Genomic DNA, 26,752 nt, shown 5'->3' on the forward strand with positions numbered 1-26,752 from the left:
TGGTAGAAACAAGTTTGGTAGATATAATAGTCGCAGGTCCAATGTGGTAAGGTGATTGAGAACTCTAAGCTCGATGTTGGTAACTTCATTTAACTGGTATCAATAGGCCATCATCGATGTTTTCTGGGGAGGACACGAGGCAGATGAAGCTTGTGTAATTTTCCAGACTTGTAGTGCAGTCTGTCTCAGTCCATAAATGTCGCTTAGTCGCCATCATTGACTGCTTTTGTGAACCACAAAAACGTCAGTTGGTCTATGTGAGCTTGACAATCTCCTTTTACATCCACCACGACATCTGAGTGGAGAAACTACAGTACGAGACTGAGTAATGTTAACAGGCTTTTTGTTTGTGTGTGTGTGTGTGGGAGAGAGATGTTCTGATAGTGCCACTTCAGTCTTCTGTCTGTATAAAAACGAGAGGAAAGGAAACTAATTTCTAAGGAGAAGTTAAAAAAAAATCAAAGCGAAGCATTTTTAATTGTCTTTAGAAATAATTTGTAAAAGGAAAGGTAAGTTGATGATAAAAGGAGTGGTGAAAAAGAGTGAACACTTGTGGCACCACATAAGTACAGCACACATTCATAATTTACACAAGTACATCAAGCATTTAACTCTTACACATGAATAATAACAATAACAATAATAATAATAATAATGATGATGATGATGATTATGATGATGATGATTGGCTCTTTACAAAAAATAATTATTATAAAAATAATGATAGGGAGAAATAGAAGAAGCCAACCAAAATGATAAGAAAGAAAAGTTAAAAGAGCGAGAAAGGGGGAAAATGTAGTGCTTTTTTATGAACACAGTACTTCATTATCAAACCAAAATGAAACGAAAGGAATATAAGTGTGTGTATATATATATATAAAAGTAATCTTGCAGACAGATGAAAAACGAAGCTCGAGAGTCGTCTGTGCAGCCTTGTTACACTTTTCAAGAGTTTAAATGTGCAAGTTATGATCATCCGGAAGTGATTAGAGAAGATAACAAGAATGCTTAGTGTGGGTCAGCTGTAGACAGTTGTTGCTTCTAGTCATCAAGCAGTTTTGCAACTTTGCTCAAGGTTCCTCTCACTGTCAAGTGCACAAACAAGAAACTGGACTGAGATGAAAATCGTGTTGTCGAGGAAAGGATTACGAGTGAAACAAAATGTCCTGGTCACGAAACAGTCCAGCACAATCACTAGAATCACATCATGTCCAATAGTGGATTATAAAGTTAAAATTAACGAAATGTATTGCACTCAGTCTTCGTGTTAGCAAGTTCGGGTATGAAGGTGAGATCACAGACACATACACACAAGACCCCTACTCATACACCATTACCCTAAACCTCAAGACCTTATATGAAGACTCATTCCATCTCAGTACGCACGCACTCACGGACATACACACACCACAAATAAACATATCTACACATAGCACCTCTAACTTTTCTCTAGTCCATTACCTCTGCTGGGAAAGAACTATGCACGAGAAAACGATTTGAATTCGTAAATTGTATGAAGCAGCTACGTACATCAGGCGGAAGACAACTTTTACAAGCTGTCAACTGGCACGGAATACTGATGAACAAAGATGTGATAGGTTCTGCGTGCCTGCGTTCCTGTGCGAACGTGCGTGTGCGTGTGTGATAGAGAGAAACTGTTCTGGAAGAAGACGATGGACAGTGAGTGATTTATGTTGATCTTTTTGTGGTCTTGTGAATGTCAAATGGTATGCAGTAAATTAGGTATGAACACATCCTTCTTATTTATTTACTTTTTATTGCCTGTCAGCAAAATGCGCAAATAAATTGTTTAGACGAGGAAAGAAAGTTATATTACATGTGATTGAGATTGTTATATCTCACAGATATAACCCGTTGTAATAATATTCAAGTATTCTAGTAATTGTTTTCAAAGAAATATAATTATAACTGTCAATGTCAGACACAGAACTCGGAAAACGAGAACACATAGTATTCATTTAAATAAACTTTATTCTTTAAATACTGTCAAATAGACTAACTGATGTGGTACCTGTGAAGTTATGATTTCATGTCTCTGCTAGATGGCAGAAATTACAATTTCGAATATTCAGCATGGACTTTGGATTTGCATTTAATTTTGTATTTTTGAGTCGTTGGTTTCTTTCCCTCTCTTACTTCACTTCCAAAAGCCACTGCACGATCGCGATGGGCAAATTGTTGGTTCGTTGGGAATTGTTTCACGGATGCTTAAGTGCTGTCTGTCACGGAATGGCGCTATCCTCGGCCACATCGTCGGTCAAATTGGCTCACGATTCCACACACTTCTCTGCTCTTCCTTCTTCTCCTTCTCCATAGTCTGAATCACCCCTACCCCTTCTTCTGCTGGCGGCTGCCCTTACCACCAACTCGATGCTGGACAGAAGCGATCGCTAGCAAACATTTAGCGTTTGTCTGTTTGCGTACACCTTGCAAACTCGGCTTCAGATTGATGGTTTAGTATATTGAGATAGTTTAGCATAAAGTATCTAAAAGTCAGATTGATTTATGAGCAACACACTTGTTAAAAGTGTCAGAAGCCACTGTTTCGTCCCCTCCACACCCACCTCCAGTAGAGATTATTGCTCTACGTGAACATTCAAAGGACTAATACCGCACACAATAATTGGGAGGAACTCTGTAAAGATACTGTTTCCCCAAATTTGAATGAACAGCCTGAATATCCCCCGTTTTCGACATATAGACATATAAACACAACATCGCATACAAAGACAAAGTAATATACACAAACAGGATTATTTTGTCAAAACTACAGTGAAAAAGAAAGGACCGAAGTGGGTAGGACCAGTGGTTAGTGGATAGTCATGACCTGTAGGCTTTGAAAAGACTATTTTGTACACAGTGTAGGCAAGTCATTTAAAAATGTTTTGTGCCATGGTAGACTCTTAGACAAATATTTTTCACTGTTGAGGCTAGCATCAGTCCACAGATGTGTATATGTAGACTGCTGTCTGTCTGCCAAGACCAACGCTGAGCCTCTTGTGATCCGCTGTTAGTCTCGGTGAGCCGTGACAAAGAATGTGAATAAACCGGAAGCTTTGTCGTCTCATGCTTTGTTTTAGCAGTTTATTGGAAAAAATCGTCTGCCAGAAGTCCAGTAATACAAGTTAGTGATCAGACTTATTCTGTTTTATACTTTAGATTCTGATGTTCTTTTTAAAGCATCTAAAACAAGTTTCAGCTAATTTCTGCCTTACACTAGAATGCTCCAAGCCCTATTTTCCATTTTATTGTTTGACTTGTATGCAGCCCCCGACTTCTCCATGCTTGTGTTTCCTGACCAGCCTGCAGAAAATGTCTCCTGAGCGCGTTAGAAGAGCGAAGATTACAGAGCCGCTCTGAGAGAACCAGAAAAGTTGCATGTGCTTAGAGAAATTCGATGAAACCTGCTTGACAAGGACTCAGTACAGAGAGCGCAGACTGTTTCTCTTGGTCTTGTCCGAGCTGTGCTGAAAGTAGCACAGGAGATGCTAAAATTGGAAAACCCTGGAAATCTCTCATGCCTGCTTGGAAGAAAGAAATGTTCGGGTGAGACTAAAAAACTGGCTGTGAATTACCACGTAGCTGATGTCGGACTTAATTTCGGCGGCATTTCCTCTTCTAACATTGAAAGAAGACCTATTCAACTTTGCATTTTGAAGGCAAACATGCAATATGTGTAAAAAATTTCTGTGAAGAAATCAGAACACACACACACGTTTGATTTCTGCGACAAAGACTGTGCCTCTGAATATGCTTGCCGTTGTAATAGTCCAGGACCCAAAATATACTTGTCATCTTATGCAATTTGTTTTCTTTGTAACACCATGTGATGTTCACTTTAGTTTCCAGTTATGTATCTACAATGGAACACTTCAAGTACAGAAAACTGGAAATAATCATGATTGACAAGGAATAAAATTCATTTATTATAATTGCAGCTATTCTATTTGCACTATCGCTGAGTGACTGAACATCTCCTAGTCCTGAGCTGGCAAATAAGACAAGAAGCAATGGTAGACACGATGTTGCTGCCATCGCACCCAAGTGTCCTAGCATGAGTAGTAGTAATGATTCAGTATAGTAAAATGCTGCTGCCTACCATTTTCTGATTGAAGCAAGACGCCAAGAGGCAAGTCCACCGTAGCCAATGGCGCTGAAAAAAGTGCTCGATATGTCCATACCTTTTTTTTTTTTGCTTAAAAAAATGAGATGGGTATTAATTGTCCCGAGGGCGATTTGCAGCTTTTACGACTCTTTCTTCAAGTGCCTGAACCAGTTTTGTAGCCAGCACTTAACGACAATGTTAAAGTAGTTTCCAATAAACATATAACTTGGGCAGGTTTTACTCTGACATGCGAGGCACGTGAAGTCGCTTTTGGAACTAAATGCTGGGCATGAAGCCAGGCAGAGATCAACCGGATCGCAGCTCACCAATAACCTGTCCTAACTTATATCAAAGTTTTATTCCTGGACTTGGCTTAGTACCTGTTAATGTTGCTGCCAGAAATACTGCTCAGACTGGTCATTTCTGATTCCGCTGTTGCAATGAGGATGCAGACTTCTGCCTTGCAGCTGCCATAGTTGAGAAAGTTTTCTCCAAGGTGCTTGAAGCTGTTTATTTCTACAAACTGTTCTCCGTTCATGTAAGTAGGTCTCTGCTTTGCTGTTATGAGTGGTCATAACCAGTAACTTTATACTTGACAGTGCACGTCTCCGTACCACGTGCATGAGCATAATTTGTCTGTTGCTAATGTTTTGTAGCTTGCCGAGGCTGTTTGCCTTCAGAATAATTTTGTCTACAAAGAGCAGGGGCTTTTGACTACTGGACAGGGTTGGTGGGGGTCATGAGGGTTTTCTGCATGATCTTCCTTAAGACGTTTGATGGGACAGGCCCCAGGGAACTTCCTGGAAGGACATCTGCGGTTGGCTGAAACTCAGTTGATGCTGATTCAGTTGTTATAAAGTGCTTTGATGATTTTAAATAAACTGTTTTTTTCACTGTTTGATGATATGTCACAATCCTTTAAGTCAGACTCTTTCAAATACCTTTTAAGGTCTATGAAAAGTAGAATATTGTAGGTGATTTCTCTGTATTAAACTCTGCTTCTGCCTTGTCTGAAGCCAGCCTGTTCTGTTAGTTCTTCAGCGGTGGTCTTGATGCGATTACTTTGAGCACCCCGTTGCTTCAGAAGGGGAAACTAATTACCATCTTTTCGTTTTTCAAGGCTCTCATTGACATCTAGAATATCATTCATGACTTTCTTGTTTCTCTGACTCCCTCTTTAGCTGCTGAAAGTAACGCCTACATCATACTATAGTTAATAGCTTCCTGCCTGTAGACATATTTTGTTCTAAATTAAAATGCAAAAACTTCACTTTTATGAATATTTTGTAAAGAAGCTTAAAGTGTGTAGTCACATTCAAAACCTAATTAACTTTCTTGTTTTGAGTCAATAGAAAGTCACGTACATAGTTACTCGTGCAATGTGCACTGTGTGGAACAAAAGCCGTTTGTGTGTTGCCTGATGTTTGGTGTTGTATCGTTACTTCTCTCTTTAGTGTTGTATCCTTACTTCTCAAAACCATAGGAAAGTGGATTCATATGATTTGTGACGACAGTGCAGTAGCGGTTCGAAGCCCGGGCAGTTCTAAGATTATCAAGTTGGCTTACTCGCTTGGTTGTCAGTAGGGCAGACGGTGCAAAGAGATGTTCCACTAGTCTGGTCACATTAAAGCCTCACGTGAACTGACAAATGAAAGGTTCTATTTGACTGGAAAGCACACACACACACACACAGAGGCGTCTCCACAAAAAGAGACAAATAAGCACACAGGAACAGAAGGTAGGAAAAGAGAGAATAGAAAGCCCCCAAGCTACTTTGAGTATTCCCGGAAAAAAAGTGTGTGTTGAGGCCCCACAAAGCAGTAGTGTGTGTGCAAAATGATGTTGGCAAATCATTCTAGACACAAACACAGCAAAAGAGCAACCGCTGGGACATCGCGAATGTGAACGAATTTCTTAGTAAAGAAACTGTAAAGTATAAAGTACTTCTATCGCAAATTCTGCAAAGCTCTAGAAAAATTGACTTAAAACTGAATTAATATGATTAGTGAGAGTGGTGCGGTCAAGGATCACTCAAAGACTTCTCACAATATGGGAGAGTGAGATACACAAGACAATGTACGAGTGGTGGAATGTGATGTAACTTTTAATCAACCCCTTCACTAAATTCACAGTATTTTTGTGGTGGTAACAAGATTCTGTATCTCAGACAAGACGCCAATCCTTATTCTCTTCACCTGACCTCTGCGCCACCCGAGAGCACAAAAAGGTTAAGATAGACTAGACGTCAGTCTAAAAGGTTCTAGAGAACAAAAACCTCGATTTTTATTTTTATTTTTTTTATTGACAGAGCAGCCGGTATGTGTAGTATATATCAATAAGATAAAAAAAAAGCATCCCCTTTGGCAATCTTTGTTCCAGGAGCTCTCCTGGATGCGGAGAAGGATACGGTGACCAAGTCAGGCTTCATCTACGCCATCTCTACACACAACGAGCGGAACAAGGCCCGCGGCAAAGGCATTGTGTTCAGCACGGTTCTGGATCAGCTAGAAGTAGATAACAGTTTCAAGTTTGCCTCAAGAAGTAAGTACGAGTGAAATATGTAGCTGATGTCAAGAATCAAGACATACCACCCAAGTAGTTTGGCCATGTTTTTCTGTAGTTAGGAACGTGTCTCAAACAGATATAATGCAGGTTTATATATAACAGTTTTCCCCTGTCATGGATTTCCTTTGCTTTGACTATAATTATCACATTCTCTTAACACAGCTTTAAATTAATTAAAAAGATCAGATATCTGCCAAAGGTTTTGCATCGCCTGATACAGGAATGATCTGAATGAAGCTGGCAGTGAAGAAAACCTCGTGCGTGTCATCACCATGTGGGGTTTGAGGAATACAACAAACTTGCTCTTTGTCTGAAAAAAAGCAATTAACGTAGAACATAGACTATTTTAGTGGCATGTAGTCGTTCGAAGAAAAACTGACTGCTGATTGTAACATGTAACAGTCCTGTCTCTCTGTCATCGTCATGTCCAGCACACACGTCCGTGACACTTACATGTAACAGTCCTGTAGGTCTACCCGACTACACGTCTCTCTGTCTGTATAGTGAAACACCTTTTCTATAATACTGGTGTGGTCTTTCTTCTTGTTTGCATATGTGCTGTTATTGTATATTGTATACTAAATAACCCAACAGGATGCAGCTGATTAACTTATTTACCTGATGAAAGTAAGAATATCTATCAGTCTTTCCTTTGCATATTCTGTCATGTTTAGAGTAATTGCATCGTTTTGATTTTTTTACTAATCATGTGATGAGGATACAAGAAACTCCTTCAACAATGCCTGCCACACGACGCATGAAGCTCATCCCTGCGTTTTCCCGGTGCTTCACACTTGTAGACAAAAACGAACTAGGACACCAAAGCAAACTTGTGAGCTTGTAAGAAAGTTTAAAGCGTAGACACAAGAAAATTAGATAAAGCTCCAGTAGACGTGGGCTCCCACAGAACATTAATTACTTAATGGAGTTCCCACGGGAGTCAGACTTGGGTGAACATCAGACTGCTTCCAAGTGCTCTCTGAGGACATGAACACTAATTTTGTTGTCTGCCTCTTTTCTGACCTACTGCCCTGGCAGGGTTACTATTCAACCCCCTCCTCTGCTCTTTTTTTCTTGAGGTGAATGGTAATAACGATGCAGGTTTTGTGTTTTAAGACCGATTCAAGGCTTTGAGCAAATTCTGCTTGATTTGGTTTGTAATGTTGGCGACTACTACTTCATTTATTCGCTAACTGACAATGTTGAAGAATAGTTTGAAGTTAATATCAATCTACACTCCTTGCCATATTTGTTTCAGCAAACTACTTAAAGCACTTCATTGGACTAGTTGATGGCATACATTTGATTTCAGTGTCTGTACTGTCACAGTTTTACTATCCAGTATTATCAACTAGTATAAACAACACAAGTCTCAGAAAGACGTGTCTAATCCATGTATTTCTAGTCAATCTTTTAATAAGAAATCATTTGGAGTATTTGGAACAACGGAATGAAGTTACTTTCCAGTGCAGCTTCAACACGCTCAGTCACTTGCACTTTTCCAAACTCACCTTAAAGATCATCTTCTGACAATACTTTCCATGGATAACTACTTATCTCGACTGCTGCAGTATTGCGCTGTACTGTAGCTGAAAGTAGTTTTTGTTTACTGAATTCTGATTCTGGTCTTTTGTATTTAATGATTTGTGTTACTTCACTCTTGCTAAGCACTTGTACTTCTTTAAACTATTATTTTCTTGTCTTACATTATTCTTCACTTTACTAGTATAGTGCATTTTAAACAGAAACAACAGTAGCAAAAGCAACAACAATAACAACAACAACAACAACAACGATGATGATGATGACGACGACGATGATGATGATGTCGTTACTCATGCTCCCTTCCTGTCATGCTTGCCTCCCCCTCTCCTCGTGCCTGCCTCTCATCGCTTAGCCAGCACATCATCTGGAGCGTTACAACCTCAATTTTCTCTCCTCTACCCTTTACTTTTCCACCCGCTGTGATAAGATAACGAAGGAAAACAGCGGATATGTTTTTTGGTCCCGTCGTTCAACGCGCGTGTAATGAGAGTCTCGTTCCGGAAAGGGCTGCTGTAGACGAGCCTCCTGTGGAGTGATAATGTTTCTCATTATCAAAGTGAAGTGCAGAGTTTGCTCCCTTGACAAACGAGGTTCTAAAATGGTTTATATACTTTTTCTTGCTTTCTTCTTCTCGCTGATGTGGGAGAAGGTGAAGAATCTGTTGCTTAAGAATGTAAATTTGGGAAGAGTAAATAAAAAGAGAGAAAGTGAGGGGAGACAGACAAAGAAAGAGAGAACACTTTTGGAATAAGTAAATCCGTAAACATATTTTAATTGGCGAATGCATTAATTTATTGTTCGTCTTTAAAAAAGATTGAATGAATAGATCAACACGTATTGTTAAAATTAGTTAATTATTCAGAGATAAATTCTCTTTTTGGTCCTAGTGATGCAAGACTAGTCCTAGTGTTGCAAGAGTGCATGTATCAACTAAGTAGACCGATACAAGTGCTGCCAGTGTACATCAGCCACTAAAGAAAGTAGACTGTTACTGCTACTATAGCTTATCAATCATCAAATAGTAAACAAGCTAGCTGTCAGGGTGTAACAATTACCAGAGAAGAAAGTACCAGAAAAAAAGAGTTACGCCCCTTGTTGCCAAACCTCTATTTTGTTATTTTGTAATTTTGCGAGGATAGACGATAGTATCTTTAACAAAGTGCTTGTAACTACACATCCCTTCGATCTCTTAGACTGCAAGGACCAGTGCTTGGCAGTTAGCGAAAGACGCTGGCTGAAGTGTAACAGATCATCTGGACGCAGGGAGAGATCGCGACTCCAACCGTGAGCAAGTCAAAAAGCTGTCTTCGCGAGTTCAATTCCTAACTGAAAGATTCCAATTATTGTATTTGCTGGTTTTCAGTTTTGTGCTAATGTGTGAAACATTATAAAATGTACCAAATAGTGGAACATGGTAGTTATTAAAAGTAGCATGCGAGCATCATGTCAAGGGACTAGGTTGTTCTTTCCAAGATTTCCGATTTACGTTTTTCAATTTTTTTCCAGTTTTATTTCTTGTAATGGCTATTTTTCTCAGAAAGTCCCACCATCCTCCGGACGTGTTTTTCTCACTGTTTATTCAGTAATAACTGAAATCGTTCGCCTTCAAAAAGCGTTCAAAGCGAATCCCATCAAAGGCACTGCAATGCTTTTCAATTTACTGGCTTCTATGTGAGCGAGTATGTCCACACATCTTCAGGTGGCCTTAGAAGGTCAATATAAGGAGGCGATCGTCAAGTACTTTGATCTTTGGCTTGGGCATGTTTGAGGTGAGGTTTGCTTTCTTACAAAGAGCGTTTTAAGTGTCGCATGCGCTCAGCCTCATACACTCACGGAAAGCAATACCTTCTTGTCGGGTATGTATTCCAGCCCTGGGCTCCATATCCTAGCGGCACCAATCCTATCAGCAAAATGTTCACTATTTCCACTAAGAAATTGGTGCAGTGCCTGATTTCCAATTATTCCTTCATGGACTCCTGTTTAGCTTTCTGAGGTCTCGCCTCGATCTGCAGTAGGATCAGTAGAGTGGCTTTCCATTAGTGCAATACTATATATCTTTAGAAGGAAATAGTTTAAGCTTCATCTTCACACTGTTTACCCTTTTGTCTACTTAAATTTTGCAGTACTAGGTTAGTTTAATCCTAAGATCTCCCTGCATTTTACTATTTTCTTCGTCTTTTTTACCTTCTTTTTTCTGCTTTTTCTCTTCATCTTTATCTCTTTTAAAGCCATAATTTTTAGTTGTCGGAGAAGTTAGCAATCGTGTCATGTTAGGCATTCTGCCCAATGTTTTTCCATATAACGATTCGCTCCAAACTTTAACATTTGATACATTTTACATTTCATATATTTATAGAATCAACTTAATTTCCCCTGGAGTTAATGAGGTTTAAGGCCTGAGGTTTTCAGCCCTGGTACGCGAGACGAACAACAATTACTGTGATCACCTTTGTTCACTTGCTGCCATCAGCATCAAAACAGGCTGCGGTGTGGCTTCAGCGGGAGCCATACAAGTTTTCTTTAATATAACCTAACCAACGCGGTTACCATGGAAGCGCTGGATTCCCAATCTGTTTCTCGTGGAATTGTGTTTATCAGCACCAAGTGTTTGAGCTTCGCTAGAAATAATAGCAAAGCGTCCACAGCACAACGACAAGGCATTCTTTTCTTTAACATTCCAATTTTCCAGCTGCCTGCAAATGATATTCTGTGGTATGTAAAGGCATCAGAAACTGCTACAAATGTAGAGGCCAGTGGAAACTCAGATGCACCTAAAATGTGACAGAATTAGCAGAGATCGGAGAACAGGAAATAAAGGAGGAGAAGAAAAAAATGACGACGATGACGAAGTTGATGATGGTGATTTTGCAGATTATATATATCGGGCGTTATAAAAATTAAAAGCCGCTGTAGCTTACAAAGTGTCCCATCGTGTCTCTCCTACGACTAGTACCTCTGGTAGCAGTTGAGGGATGAGAAGAAGAAAAAGAAGTTTACAAAGCAAATGTAACAACTAAAACGTCAGACATTGAAATCGATTGCTTTTTTCCCTCACAAACACGAATTAATAAAATAAGACTGATGACAATGCCATCCTTGTAAATTAATTAACTTAGCGCACGAAACTTCATTTTCTGTATTATTAGTTGACAGGAAGCAAACATTACTGGGACTAAAATAATTCAAGAGGACGTTTGTAGCCGATTAATACACATCATCTTGTATACATACAAATCATCTTGCTCATACATTCATCTCACATGACATACATACAAATCATTTTGCTTACAGGTAAAGAAAGACAAAACGCACACTTTGTTGGGGGGACAGAATAAAGTTGATAGACAGAGGACAATAGGTTCGAAATACCTCACCTCAAATGAGTTTACGAATAGATAAGATTTCTTCATTATGCCAACCAGAATTAGATGAAAATTCACTACATATTCATGCTTAACTGCAGACAAGCTGAGGCAGTGCTGGGAAGGGAACTCTGGAGGCGGTCTAGCAAACGAGAGAAAGATCGCATGTCTATTTTGTCGGTGATGCGTGAGGAACACTGACAGAGACAACGCTAGGATAGGCTCACAGAAAAAAAGAAGCAGAGAGAGAGAGACGGGGAGGAGACGAGGCAGCGACAGAACGTCGTCAGAAGGGAAAAGAATATCATTTAATGGTCAGAAAGCTGTGCTGCACTAACTATTATTATTCCCATTAATGCAGTAGCTGTAGCAGAGAATGCTATAATCTGTTCGTCATTGAAAGCAGAGAAAACGTTCGGAAACGATGGATAGAGCAGAGAAGATAATGCAGGGCAATGGCCACGAAATGCATCACAGTCCACTGCCCCTGGCGCGTGACTAGCCCGCCTCCTACAGAAATAATAAAGCACGTCTTTGAATAACGAGCGGTTAGACAGAGGCCGTTGTGCCGAAAGCAGTCGACTGCCAAAAAAGACATCAAATCCGCGAATCGTGCAGAACTGTAGCAGTAGATGCTGCTTCGTTGAAAACTAGTGTATGGCCAGCATCGCTTGCAGATGTCCTAATGTCTTACTTTTAGGGAAAGCCCGTGAAAGACAACGATAGGTAGACAGACTGGTTCTTTTTTTCTAACAATTTATGAAGTGAGAAATCCTACTTTCGAAACTCTGAATTCTGAACTTTGATGCATGAAGACTGCGATGTCGTGCCGTAAATAAAACAACTAATGGTAAGTTCTTATCAAGTACTTCATTGTTGAATGGCGGGACAGTGAGTTGAAGCGAATCCTAAGGACAAAGTCCGTGACTCTTTGCACCCTAGGGCCTAGGAAATGTAAAATTATGTATATTTGGAGAGTACCTCTCACAGTACCCGATCGTTTCTGGTGTGCTTGCAATGTATTGAGGATGCCTTAAGATCGTCCATTGCATTACTTGTAATGTAAGGCAGGTGATGTTGGAGGGGATGACAGCGGCTCAGTGAGCCTCCCACATCTCGCTATGCAGACCGTGACCTGGTCCTTGCATAGTGTCCCACAGTTAGTGCGCACGAGTTATCTCCACCTACAGTAGCAAGCAGCCCGGAAGTGACCTCGTCCCACGACTGTCGGCGAGAAACTATCACGACTTTCTCAGGCAGAAAATACGACTTCACCTTACCACTCTCGTCTGCTGACTTTCACAGTGTTTCCTCTCGTCCTCCTCTCTACTCCGCTTGGCGCTGGCGGTCAGGCAGACATATTGTGCACGCCGCTCGCAAGGTTGCCCTCTTCTCGACAGTTTATTGCACACACTTGTTTCAAATGAAAGTTTTCGGTAATCCAAGCAAGGGGTGGGGACTTTGTGCTTTTATTGTCGTCTCCTGTGGGGAGATGGAATAAATAAGGCGATATGATGTGTCAGGCATGAATCACCAGATACACGCCATAGAGTTTGTCATTCACGTGAGAGCATGTTTGGGTCATCTCAGCTCCTTAAATCAGAGATTTTTTTATTCATAATTTCTTAAAATTTAATTTAAAGTCGTAAGTTTTTCCCTTTCCATCTTCCATTTACAATCTTTTTTACAATTTACAGGTTTGAGAATAGGCTTGTTAAAATGTGAAGAGTTCAGGCATTTGACAGATGACGGGAACATTAATACAGTATTACTTGTAATAAAGGTACTACTTAAAGGAATTTTGTTTCCTTTCTCTTTTTACGATTCATTGACCATGATTGTAATGGTAGGTTCTGACTAAAGCATAAAGCTGATCCTTAAGTTTTTGGAAGAGGGTGTCATTCAGAGCGGGAGTAAGTAGGCAGAGGTAGGTAGACAGCTGTAGGCCCCGGGGAGCTGTTGTGTTAGAACTGTCTGCTGTCACGTGGACAGTGGTTACTACTGTCGCTGATAGGGAATACTCTTTCTCTAGCGTTTGAGACTTCACTGAGGCTTTTGCAGAGTTTATGCTTATGTTGCTTATAGAACAAACTTATTCAACTGAACACATTCACACATTCTGTGATAAAAAGGCGTCCTTGGTACTCACTTTTGACAGAGCACGGGCTGCTGGGTTGTGTAAGAAAGCACAATGCTAAAAACCCAAACTAGTGTGGCCAAAACAACTTTAGTACTGACCCTTTACTGTAACCTTTAACAGTCCTACCGTGTGTGACACGTGACTTGGCCAGACTGTCAACACACAAAGCCACATGACATTATTAGAGAACACTGGCAGAGGAACAGCATCACAAGTAACGGAAACCAGTTTCGTCTGACTTGACTTAGGCGCCATTCCGGCAACTTTTTTGGACAGTTTATAAAACTGTTCACTTCAAAAGTATCTTATCTCGATGTCCCAGGCTAGATAACGGCAGGACAGGGCCATGTCACTGAATACCACTTTTCAAGAACTAACTGTATTCGAACGCCTTGGATGTTTGCAGATACAAGGTTACAACAACTACAATAACCACAAAAACCAACAAAGTAATCATAGAGATTGAGATTTTGGAAATTTAATTCACACTAAAATGTTTGCCTCTATGTACAATATTTGTGATTACTACCACTATGTTTGCAGTACAATCCATCCAATAAAAGTACGATAAAGAAAAGACCAGTTGTTTCTAGTGTTTATTCAAGTACATTCCAAAATTAAAAGCAGATAACATACAAGTCAACAATGTCATACACACTGACAAAGAAAGATTGGAATTTGCTTTCTACTGGGACTGTTTGAGGCTCTACTGAAAGTGCAAGAAATAGAAGAAATAACTCAAGATTAATGGCAATGTTACTTTACCGACTTGTTTTTGTTAACAAACTGACTCGTCCTACCGAGAAAGGCCAGTACACAATTTCACAATCTTTTATGGGCGTCCGATAAACTAGCTCTTTATTTCTGCTGGGGGATTACACTTCAAAATAAAAATAAAGTATTTTTCCAAAACAAATTGAAGGGCAGTCAACAAGAACTCATCTCATGAGACGTTTTCGCTCTGCGAGGGCTAGACATCGCACTCATCACTGTGTGAGGATAAACAGAGAACAGATGATGCTATGTGAGCAGGAACCATGCCCCTTTAAAGATGTTGGCCACCAGACATGGTCATGTTGCTAATAAATGTTCCTGTGTGACCTGATGTGACATACATTGTCATCCCCATCGTTTCGTTTAGTGCAACAACATAATGTTCCGTTACATTTAATACATAAGGATTTTTTTATTTGTTTTACTATGCAAAACATAAAATAGGCGCCTGATCCTGAATGCCTATAAAAGCAGAAATTTCGTGAAAGATGAGCTGTATAAGTTACACTGGTTGTTCTTTAAACAAGAAATTTGCAGACCTTTTTTTATAGTTCTTTATTTTCTTAACACATCTACTTTCAGAATATTGACAGCGCATGATAGAACTAAAATTTCTTCATTTTCTGCAGGCCTTCAGCTTCTTGCGGTTTTGTAGAAGTGTTTTTTTTCCAAAATAAATTTACTGACTGATTTTTTTCTGGCGATGGTCATGGTTAACAATTAATCTGTAGCTTCATTTAAGCACAGGAAGCATCCGGCTTGAATGTGGGAGCAATTTACAATTCATTTGACCTTTTGCCTGAAAGTCAATTCCTTTGGACCCATCAACAGGCTGTCCCGATGAAGCAGGAGGTAGGCTGAAGGCAGAAATTGTGATTTGATTGTGAGCACTTATCATCCTAGCAGAGAGATTAGGCCAGCATTTCGGAACTGGCTTGTCGCTGGAAGAGAAAATTGTGTTACTGGTTTCCTGGTTTGGGAGGGGTTTGTTGTTTGGCTGTAAGACTGAATGCAATAAAACTGTACCTCCCTCTCGCTCACTGTCTGTGCTGCACGTTCAGGCTTCCTTTCATTATTGGTCTTTGGACAAAACTCTTATGACAAGCACGCCTCCACCGCTTGGCGTGGAAAGTTTTCCTAACACTTTTTGAAAAGACTTCTCGAAAATATAGAATTTCACGCTGTTTAACAAAACAAACATTCAAGAAATAGGATAAAACTGCCAATAGTGATATATTTATTTCTTGCCAAGTTCAGCCATCTCACTGTCTTTGAATGTTTTCGGCTGGTGAACGGATGACACATGTCGTAACATAATGTTTTTCTTTTGTTTATCGCGATACGTTGCAAGTTTGTTTTGTTAATTTCAAGAACAAAATTATTTAAATGTAATGCTCCTAGCTTCCGTTAAAACATAGGTTACGTGTGGTCGTGGACAAGCACAATAAGGTGTTATATACGAGTTCGTTTGCTAAATAAACATGCTAAGGAGGTGAAGCCAGTGCAGCAACCCACAGCTAATCGCCAGCTATAAGGTAGCTTACTGCTTACTTCACTCCCATATCTTGAGTATATGTGCTAGCCCCATACAGGTTACTATTTCATTCAGTCCTCTATCTTTAGTCCATGTGCTAGTCTTCATATATCTTATTGTTTAATTCAGTCCTATATCTGCAATTTTTGAGTGGAACATTTTTATGCTCTGATTCTCATCTTTGTCCACTTCTTCACTTCCGTAGTCGCCAAAAGTCAAACGGTCTTCGTGATACTTCCATGCTTATTTTGTTTCAGTGTGCTCTCAGATGTCAGGGGGCATTTTTGCCTTCTACGGCAGAACCTCGTCGTCTTCGTTTTCGATAGCTGAAGCCTTCAGCCAGCAGTTCCACATGCCGTTCATCACCCTCAGCCTGTCAGGGGCTGTCAGCAAGCCTTATCGCCCTTTCACTCTCTCAATCACGCCTCACATCGTTGACGCCGTCGTTGACCTCCTCATCAACTACCAGTGGAAACGACTTGACTATGTCTACGACAGTGACCAAGGCAGGCAGGCATAACTTGCACGTTAGGCGTTAAAGTGTGTGCATGTTTGCATCATCATCATCATCGTCATCATCATCCTCCTCCTCCTCCTCATCATCATCCATCATCATGACAACGCCTATTGGAAGTAATCTCCATAATCCTGGCGTTTCACGAGGCTCATGTACCTCAACCTTGTTCTCATTTTGAAAAATAATCCCCTTAAGACGGATAAAGTCACGCAGTCTGCGCATGGAGACAAGTAATTTTTGAGGAAAATGGCTCACTTTATAGGACACTGCCCTTAAGTATTATGTAAATTTTAAAATATTTGTTCATTCATAGGAACCACAACAACATATTTTATCTTAATATCCATGTCAAGTAGATAAAAGAGCATGCGATATAATATTCATGAGTTTCATTGAGAATCACCTTTTAAAGGAACTTTCATTCCCCATTCCCCAAGCCCCTCTATGCAGAATATTGCCCTTCGGAGCAGTGCAGTGTAGGCTTGTCATCAGTATCAGAGGTTCGCTCTAGAAATACTGCAAGAAGCAGCAAAACATGAATTGCACAACTGTCCACTTTTGACATTGTCATCAATCAAACGAAGACGCGCACTGGACCCCTGGTCAGCAACAAATGAAAAAGTGCGGGCTCCCGATGGACGATTGGAGCGAAGGAAACAAAACCAATGCGGACAAGGACAACAGAATTTCATTTTTTCCCGCGAGCAACACACACACACACACACAGAGGCATCATAGAAATATGAATGTTTCCTCAACGAACAAGTATATTGCTGTATGACATCTATGTATGCTTTGTTCCCTGCGATGTATATTTAACTTAAAAAAAGACTGGATTTTTTCCGTGATATTGCACTTACTGCTGACGGCATTTGGCAACAACAAACTATACACAACCTTGCCTATTGCTATGATATAGTAATTGTCATAGTTAGTTGCACCTACTTTTTTTGTTGTAAGTGTATCGCCAGTGTGACAGGGTTTTGATTGGAGTGTTATCATGATTTGTAATCCGTATATGCAAAGGTATAAAGATTACATTTTAATTATCTTTCTTATCTTTTACATTCAAAAGAATTAAAAGTCTCCATACACAGAGTCATATTACCATAAACCTTAAAACATATATATAACATCTTACATCTAACATCTCACATCTTGTTATTAGATTTCTCTGAATCAGGTGCTTGATTACTGAAACTATTGAAACTAAGTAAAGAAAATAGAAACTAAGTAGAGCTTCCTTGTGAAAATGGTCATCTTAGGAAAGTGTCCCAGAATCCTGCAAGAAACACTAGTCACTAGTGTTTGCAGGTAAAATAGTTCATAGTTTAGTGTCAAAGATGATTAGACTACTAGTCATATAGCTTTACAACCCTTTACAAACATTTATGTACTGTTTGTCAGGAAATATTACTCTGTTCACTGTTTTTTTCTCCATAGGTCTTCTGTAAAAAAGTAGGAATCAAAGACACATGATATACTTTATAGATGATTTAATTTTTTATTTGATAAAGTCCCTAAGTTATCTTCCTGATTTGCAAGATTAGTTTGATATTTTCAGGTCTTTGCATGCATGGAAAGAGTAAAAGAGTTGAGGGATAGGCTTCACCAAAAGAGAGAAAATAAAAACAGGAATCAGTCTTTTGTAAGTCTTACCATACAACTGTCGACGAAGCAAACGGCCTCATAAAACCATGGGCTGTAGTAGATAATGAAATGATTTTTATTAGTAAAAGGAACATTAGGGTTCAAGCAATTGTATTTTTGATGTTTACTGCTCAGGTCTTTTTCAAGTGCAGTATATACACAGTCGACTGAAACAGCTGGGTCATAACGTGGACATCACGTATTGCCGTCTCGAGGACGTAGACCATATTCACGAGGACCTAAGGCGTCTCGATAGAAAGAACAAAAACACCATAAAAAATTTCGTACTTGATATTTCCTCACAGACGGCACTGCGAAGTGTGTTGTCTCAGGTAGGTATCTTGTTGACTACATCTGGATGGAGTAAGGTAAAACCCTTTCTAGTGAATTGATTCCAAGACATTTTACTGTAGACATAATTGTTGCTAGCATTGTTTCAGTGGTTTAATTTTTGTACTTCTTCTCATTCTCGTCATTATCCTTCACTTTTTGTCGGCTGTTTTTATATCCTCCTTTCTGTTTATATCCAATAAACTGGCAATTCGTTCTGCTATTTACGCTCAAACACGTCGAAAATAAATAAAATATGTTGCATATAGGTCTAGAAAATAAAAGAAAAAAATAAAATAAAACTATTATAACCCAAAGCTTAAAATTTACACTGTCAAGCAAGTTCATATTCAGAAAAATTTAACGGAAAAACCGACTGATGAAATTGCGGAGAATATTTTGTTGAGATTCTTTAACCTTGAGTATAGATCATTACATCCGATTTTCAAGGAGGAGACAAAATTTCTTTTATCCAAACCGTGTAATGAATTATATTTTAACAAGCCTCTTTGCAGTGGAAGATTAGTAAAACTGACTATTGAGATTTTATTTTTTTATTTTAATAAAGGGCCCTTCGAACCTTAAAGGTTCTTGACTGGGAAAAGTTCCTGCGCCATTAAAAAATAAGTTATTAGACTTTTTAAGATGTATTTTATTTTTAAAGCGTGTCACGTGGTAAAATGAACTCTACTAATCTGAATTTTGACCAGATTTCTTGATATCGAAACATATCCAGTGTCACGTCGACTTCTGAGGGGGAAATTAATCAAAGTAGCATGCGACTACAGATCAGTTGTACAAGCTGAAAATAAACCGTACACAAATATGCCGATGGAGAAATATATCAATACAGAAAAAATGAGCTACTCTTGGATCGTAATAATAACCACAAAATACATTAACAGAACATTTGTGTGCATTTATGTTTGTGTCTTGGTTTGTTTCTGTCGTTGACAGTAGATTAGTCAAATACAGAAACAGCTAAAGGTAAGAAAGAAATAGGGAAGGAACAAACAAATGACAGACACACAGACAGTAAAGAGACCCAGACCTCCAGTGTAGTACAGCAGGCAAACAGACAAATTGTTGGGCTACTTTTTTCTCCTTCAGATACCTGAAGTTGGAATGAATCGCGCGGGGTACAACTATATTCTAGCTACCATGGTAAGTAACCTTTGTTGTTTTTCATCTCTGGACTACTGCTGATTCATTACATAGATATTTATATTCGTTTTCCTTGGAATGGTGTAGGATAAACCTTAAGTTTTGCATGATAATGATTTACTTAAACAGAAAAATTCCAAGAAGACCCTAAACCAAACTGTTTTCTATAATCTAGTAAAAGGTGCAGGCACTGAGGCACAGTTACAAATTACACTGATAGAAGTATTGAAAGCACATAATATCAACAGAATACATACTGTATACAGGTCGGTATTCACCTCAACAACAGCGATTGCAAATAGAACACAGCACAAATAAAATGAAAATTTTTATTTCCATGGAATAGTAAATCAATCTATAAATATGTTTCGGCATCAACTGTTTATCTTTGTTTTTCATCTTAAGGACATGGAAACGCTGAACCTGTCACGTTTCCGACATGGTGGGGTGAACATAACAGGTTTCCAGCTCATAAACCGCACAAATCCAGGAGTGAAGGAGTTCTTGGACACATGGTCAGTGCTGGAGCCTGTAGTCTGGCCTGGTGCTGGAAGCGACAAAGTTGAGGTGAGACTCGAAGCCTTTCATATATTTGTTTATTACAAAAAGTTTTATTACACATAATCACTAATTTGAATAAAACGTATGGGTGAGGTTGCAATCATGTTGTAACTTTGAAAATCAACTTTAATACTTTGATATTTCCATCTCTATATGTCTATGCGTCATTATAGTTCGTCTTCATGCCCATAAGCCCATAACCAGACAACCTGTCTTTCCTGCGCTAAGGAGGAATGTAATAATACTTAAATGGGTTTCTAGGACCATCTAATTTTGACTTATATTTGCTTTTAGTAACTTCAAAATAGGGACACTCACCACGTTGTTTCATAGAGCATTGCTTTGTCTGCCTTTCATATCCTACTGCAATCAAGCTGTCTCTTTGCTTACATCCACCTGCCTTAAAGGAGTCTCAGGACATTTTCCCGCGTGGATCCCGTTTTAATCCCCAGTTCTCTCGCTTTCAAGTTCCTTTTGCTAGATTTATTTCTTTTTCTAAAAACACACGCGTCTTTGAGAAAGAACTGCTTTTTTGCAGCAAGCCATTGTGCACTGAAACCTTATTGTGTGATTTCGGTCAACAGCTCTGTTTTCTTGTCGTTGTAGCGACCTTACTTCTAGATATTCACGCTCATGTAGTAATATTTTAATGCACCAATTGAACACTTTGTATTGTGTGTAGTCTGCAGATGAATATTGGTTGTTTTCTTGTTCGTCTGTTTTAAAACTATGTCTAATGTGGTTAACTTTGAGCCATTCGGCTGATTGAAGGACTAGTGGGATGCACATTTGTACTGATTAGGTAAAGTTCAATGTAAGATACTAATTCTCGACGAATATACATCTTTCATTCTCGAAATACACATATAAAACATCATACACAGAAAGAGGTCCACAACTCGACACAGAATTATACTAGGTGGCTAAGAAAATAGCCATGTCGGAGTTGTTGGACAGCGTGTACTGACAGACATCACGCGACTAACCCACGTTTTAACGAATGTCTGGTAGACTGTCACCAAAGCCTGAGTCAGAACGAAAGCCGTGAGGCAATAGCTAGAGTGTTTGTCTCCCCCATCAGAAGATACGGTTGGCAGCCTTCCTCCCTGTCTTTTGCTGCTCTTTGATCGGGTCCGTTAGCGCACTGCGCGCCGGCAGCCTGTCAGACGAAGGGACATCACCCAGGAAACGTACAGTAACACTTATACTGAATTATATAGGCAAAAATAAAATTTGTTGTTTCAGTTAAACTGTTTGAAAAATATTTCCCTTTCGTTTTTCAAAGCAAACTGGCATTAGTTAACGAAGTAAACCTATGTACATTCTAAAGTTATCGTCCCTGTACCGTCATGACAGAGTTGCTGGACTTTGCAGGTGGAGGCTGCTCTGTCGGTGGACGCGCTGGAGGCCTTCCGCCTGGCACTAGAAGCCATGGTGGGCAGACGACACGACGTGTTTCACTCCACCTTCCGGCGTGGAGTGGTCTACAACCTCAACAAGACCGTTGGAATACCGTGCAACACTCGTCCCGTCCTTCCTTGGATGCATGGCACTGAGATTTTCTACTCGCTGAAAAGGGTGAGAATATTTTACTGGATTTACTCTAAATCCGTGCTTCCGGCTCACATAAGTGTGAAAGAAGACAAGTGTAACGATGTTTAGCTCTCGTGGTAAGGAGCTTAACCGGAAAAAAATGTGTTAATAGGTTGAACATCTGATTCAGAACTCAAAATAGCTGATCGCTATTTAAAGTGAACAACTTCCTGAACTCAACGATTTTCTTTTGTTTCTTTGTTGTGGTTTCCTATTTTACTTACTTGAAAGGAAACTTACTTCTACAGAACACACATCATTCTAGTTCATTTACTTTCCCCTCAGTAATGATAAGTTTATTGTACAATACACACCCGAAAAGAGAGCCATCCACAAATAAATGCTGGGTGGCTTTCTTGTGTGTGACAGTTTGAATAACACGATGTGCTTTGGAGAGTTTCTCACTCCCTCCCACATGGGTAGATGAGACCAAAAATGTTTTCATCACGAAACAATCACGTTTGTTTACACCAAACGCAAACCCATGCGGGGTGTCTAGTTCCTAGAGAACAAATACAAATATTCTAAGAGGGTCGCTTTCTGGTCACGCAAGTACCATCTATCTTTGAATTCTCTTGCATAGAAATCAGTCCCTTGCACAAATAAAAAAGCCACTACAAGGGAGGAAAACTGTTATTTACATCAGAAACGGACCGATGATTTTCCACGTCTGTCTGTCTGTCTGTCTGTCTGTCTGTCTGTCTGTCTGTCTGTATGTATGTATGTATGTATGTATGTATGTATGTATGTATGTATGTATGTATGTATGTATGTGTCTTTAAGTGTGGACAGGAGTTGTGCTCACATTCAGCATGCACGTATGTATATGTTTATCCTTGTCTATGTTTATCTGTAACTGTAGACAAGGAGCTGCATGTATACTACCAGGTGTTTGCGTCTGGGGCTATTGCGTACAAAGAAGTGAAAATACTTTGCAGGGAGACATGCAATATTCATTCAGGTACACGGTTGCCATCGTCTTTGTTTATTTAATACAGTTGATCGTTAGCATAACTAAGCCTCAAGAAAGTTTTCTATATCTCATTGCTGTCAGACTTAAACAGACCGTATCGAATCTGCCACACCTATCCCCTCCTAAGATCACAGCAACTACCAGAATTGCTGTAATTACATTTCCGGACATAAAAATATTATTCTGATTTTTTTAATAATTGTCTTGTCAAAAAAGTAGCCTTGCTGACCATAATACAGGTGACAACCACCCAAACGATCATCAGCTTACGATGTCAGGAAAATTGAAAACAAAAACACATGAAGGCCTGTATCACAAGAAAATCATATGTGGAAATATCTAAGCTTTAGAAGGACGAGTGGGAAAAAATTAAACAGCTGCAAAAAATGTTTTCAATAGCAGGTTATGCAAACTGTGACCAGCACCAAGGAAAGTGTCAAATGGAAGCCAACCCGATAGATGCTACTGTTGCAAGAGTCTACAAAATGTTCATGTGTACTGTTACGTTTGACACAAACTGATTTTATCCTTTTCTAAACATCAATCTGTCTGTGCACAAAGTTAATGTTTAGCGAGATCTGATAGAAAGTAACAGAGAAAGTAAGAGAATCAAAGAGAGTCTCTTAAACCTTCGATTATGGAAGAAAACGTCGCTCAGCTTAAAATCACATCCATTTAGTTAATTTCAATTTAAAATTCAAAAGATTAAAAAAAAATGAACTTCCTTCTAAACTGCATGGCATTTATTAGAGGTAATAAATTTGTTTTAGAGCTGAGGGATATAAGAAATATAACGTCGGAACGACTGCAGTACAAAAAAATAGTATCATCGATGACGATCACGACGACTGCTTCTACAAATTAAATTATTTATTATTAATTAAATTCTGCAATAATTAAAAGAAAACTTCACTCAAATGAAGCTAACAACTATTTTCCTTCTTTCTTAAATACTTTCTCTCTCTCTGTCTATGTTTCAGTCCATCAGTCAAAGTGTTTGTCCGTTTACGTCCCCATTTTTTTCTGAGGCTGTAAGTGAAACCATCTAGACGATATCTAATTAATCCTCCTACGGCGTCTTATTTACCCCGAGGACAGAGTTTCTTGGCCCTTGATGTCCGCACCATTAATATCTCAGTCTGTTATAGCCCACTACTCGCAGGCCTGTGTTTAAGTATAGCCCAGATGCACGCCTAAATGTTCTAGATTGCTTTGAATCTGACTGCTAATAAATGCAGATTTATTTCTGCGTTTTGTTGCCCCAAGAACAGCGTAAAGCCGCCATAGCGAGAGCTGCAGGCATTACAGAGAATGAAGTGCTGGCCAAAGACGATCAGACGCCATCAGTCTGAGGTCGGCGGCACGACCAAGATGTAGGTTAGGGAGGACAGGCTTACCTCGCAGTCTGGGAAGCTGCAAATACTGCAGTGTGCTTGCAGTTTTCTGTTCTTGTATATTTAGTATTTACTGTTCTTGCACCTTGTAGCCATCAATCAAGTAATAGGCTAACTTTGGACTCAAGTGAGCACCTTGGACACACGAAGTGTTGGTGTGGCTTGCCGATTGAACAGGTAGTCCTAACACTTAGGTATAAGGCTTCTATCAAATAGGGGAGGCAAATTTTGATCAGAAGGGGACTTTGGAACATTTGCGTGACACAAAACATCAAAACACTTGCACGATATGCATTTTTAACAGTACATATGTTGGATAACTTTCCCCTTTCTCACCCCTTCCCTACTCCTGCTGTGAGCTACCTATTATTCACGGTCCCTAACTCCTAGTCTAAGGTTGTAAAGAAAACACTGCAATGTCAACAAGAACGATGACAGCCGTTAATTAACGTTACTCTAACAGAAATACAAAATAATACCTCGGTTCTTTTGTTTGTCAGTATTGGAAGATGGGTTTTCTGTCTCTGTAGCTCTCTGAAAGCTAGAGAACTTCGATTTTAGAAAGCTGGGCAAAATCTTAAAAAGAGAGACCAGAGAAAGAAATGAATATAATCCGAAGACAGATATGAAAGAACCAAGAAGCAAAAACCCAGGAAAAACATCGTTACCAGGAAAATTAAAGAAATGTTTGCCTGTAGTCGACATGAAAAATATTCATAGACCAAACTTAGAAAGTTATTACTCTTTAATGATCCCAGTAGAAAGTTTGCGAAATTCCTGGGACTCTTTTAGCGGGAATACTTTATGTTTGTTTTTCTTTGATTCTTTACAAATCGACTCAAAGAAAGATTACAGCAGAACTTGCTGAATTACTTGCCAATAACATCTCTTGTCAATGATTCACACTGGAGTACAAATTACAAAGATTAAGCACACGGATACATGTACTCATTGACCCTCATGCAAACATACGGAAATCAAATGATCCATTAGCTACAACAGTGATAGTCTGAAAGCCTCCACATGAGTACTGAGCTTTTCTCTAGGCATCCACAACATATAAAATCGTTTTTTCTGAAAAAGTAATATTTCAGAGATTGACTGAATGGGTACTCGTCCACATTCCACTGAATACTTTACACCTGTACAAAAGTACTCCCCAACTTGACTTGCTGTTCCTTTCCATAATTATAATGTTGCCATTTATATGCATGACTTCCTGACCCCTTGTTAGTGAGGACACAACACAAGATTATTTGTTCAGGAAACAGTGACATGTATCTGGGAGACAATTACTTGTATCCAGGAGACAGTGTGGCATGTATGTCTCCGTTGACTCAGGGACATGCTACCATGCTGATGACACCACATGGATACAAAAAAATGTCCAAGTCTTCCATCATGCAGACCAGGATGTAAGGAATTGAAAAGTTCCTTCGGCATTATGTAGAGTTAGGCTGAGTGCGCCTTCTGATTCTCACAAAACAACACCCAGCAACAAGTAAAGGAGAAGTTATTTTTACAACAGGATGCGGATGCTTTAGTCCTGTGGAAAGAAGGAATGATTCGTCTCCGCAACACGCTTAAATCGTTGGGGCTATCGACCTCTTCATATCATGTTGGTGACCTGCGTGGCAGAAGGGTAATCACAGCGAATAATCTCTCCTTGCCAGACAGAGCGAGGTAGACAAAGACAAGCCTTTCTCTCTCACCCTAACAGCTTCTTCAAAGACTGAAGATCACATTTCAGTAAGCAAAGCACCTCTGTACTGGGTGAACCTATGTCAAGACCTAACCTATTTCTTAAAGGGAAAAATGTAACACAACCGCTACTGCTTGCGAAGGATGTTTGAGCAGTTGCCTTAACTATCTACGCATTGTTTTCAAATATAAGACCAATGAAACGACACTGTAAACCTTGAACATTTAAAAAATGTTGTGTGCTTAGCAATATTAACATTTATTTCCTAAAATTGTACTGGGTATCTAAAACTCGTGTGAAAATGTCAAAAATAAGCAATCCTCTATGTGGACAAACCAAACGTGACTGACAAAAGTACAAAACTCTTTACCAAATTATGTAGTACACAAAAGAAAATACATATCTGAGTGACAAGTTTATACGTGCCACAGAACTTACAAGCATAGTAGGCAAAACTCGTGTACAATAATGTGCATTTTAAACTGGTGAAATAATGTTAGATATCGTACAAGGCTAGGAAGATTATAAATGTGATAATAAACACAAACAGTTGCGTTGACTCGCAAATGTCCAGCATTAAATGTCAAAAACACATATGTGCTGCTTCACCTAGCTTGTTGTTTCCTTGCCCCAAGAAAACGAGTGAAAGGGGAAAAAATCAATGTGATTTGGTCTTCAAATGTTTGCTCATTTTCTTTCATTACTGCCCAGTTGATGAAGCTGTCATGGAAATTGCCGAGTTACGGTGGCTGTCGTCCGAGTAGGACACCCAGCGCGGGTGGGAGGCTGGATGGCAGGCCACGCGCGTGCTGAGTGCTGCTC

General features: G+C 39.4%; 1 protein-coding gene across 1 annotated transcript in view; it reads left to right on the forward strand.

Annotated features, from left to right (window-relative positions):
- Positions 1-26,752, forward strand: part of LOC112559484 (glutamate receptor-like) — a 62,163-nt gene that overhangs the window by 7,386 nt on the left and 28,025 nt on the right. The window contains 6 exon segments of the mRNA XM_025230778.1: positions 6,506-6,667; positions 16,304-16,552; positions 18,349-18,545; positions 19,654-19,707; positions 20,113-20,274; positions 21,643-21,846. Coding sequence (XP_025086563.1) covers positions 6,506-6,667; positions 16,304-16,552; positions 18,349-18,545; positions 19,654-19,707; positions 20,113-20,274; positions 21,643-21,846 — 1,028 coding nt within the window.

This window comes from Pomacea canaliculata, linkage group LG3 (assembly GCF_003073045.1).
Source record: "Pomacea canaliculata isolate SZHN2017 linkage group LG3, ASM307304v1, whole genome shotgun sequence".
Taxonomy (NCBI): Eukaryota; Metazoa; Mollusca; class Gastropoda; order Architaenioglossa; family Ampullariidae; genus Pomacea; species Pomacea canaliculata.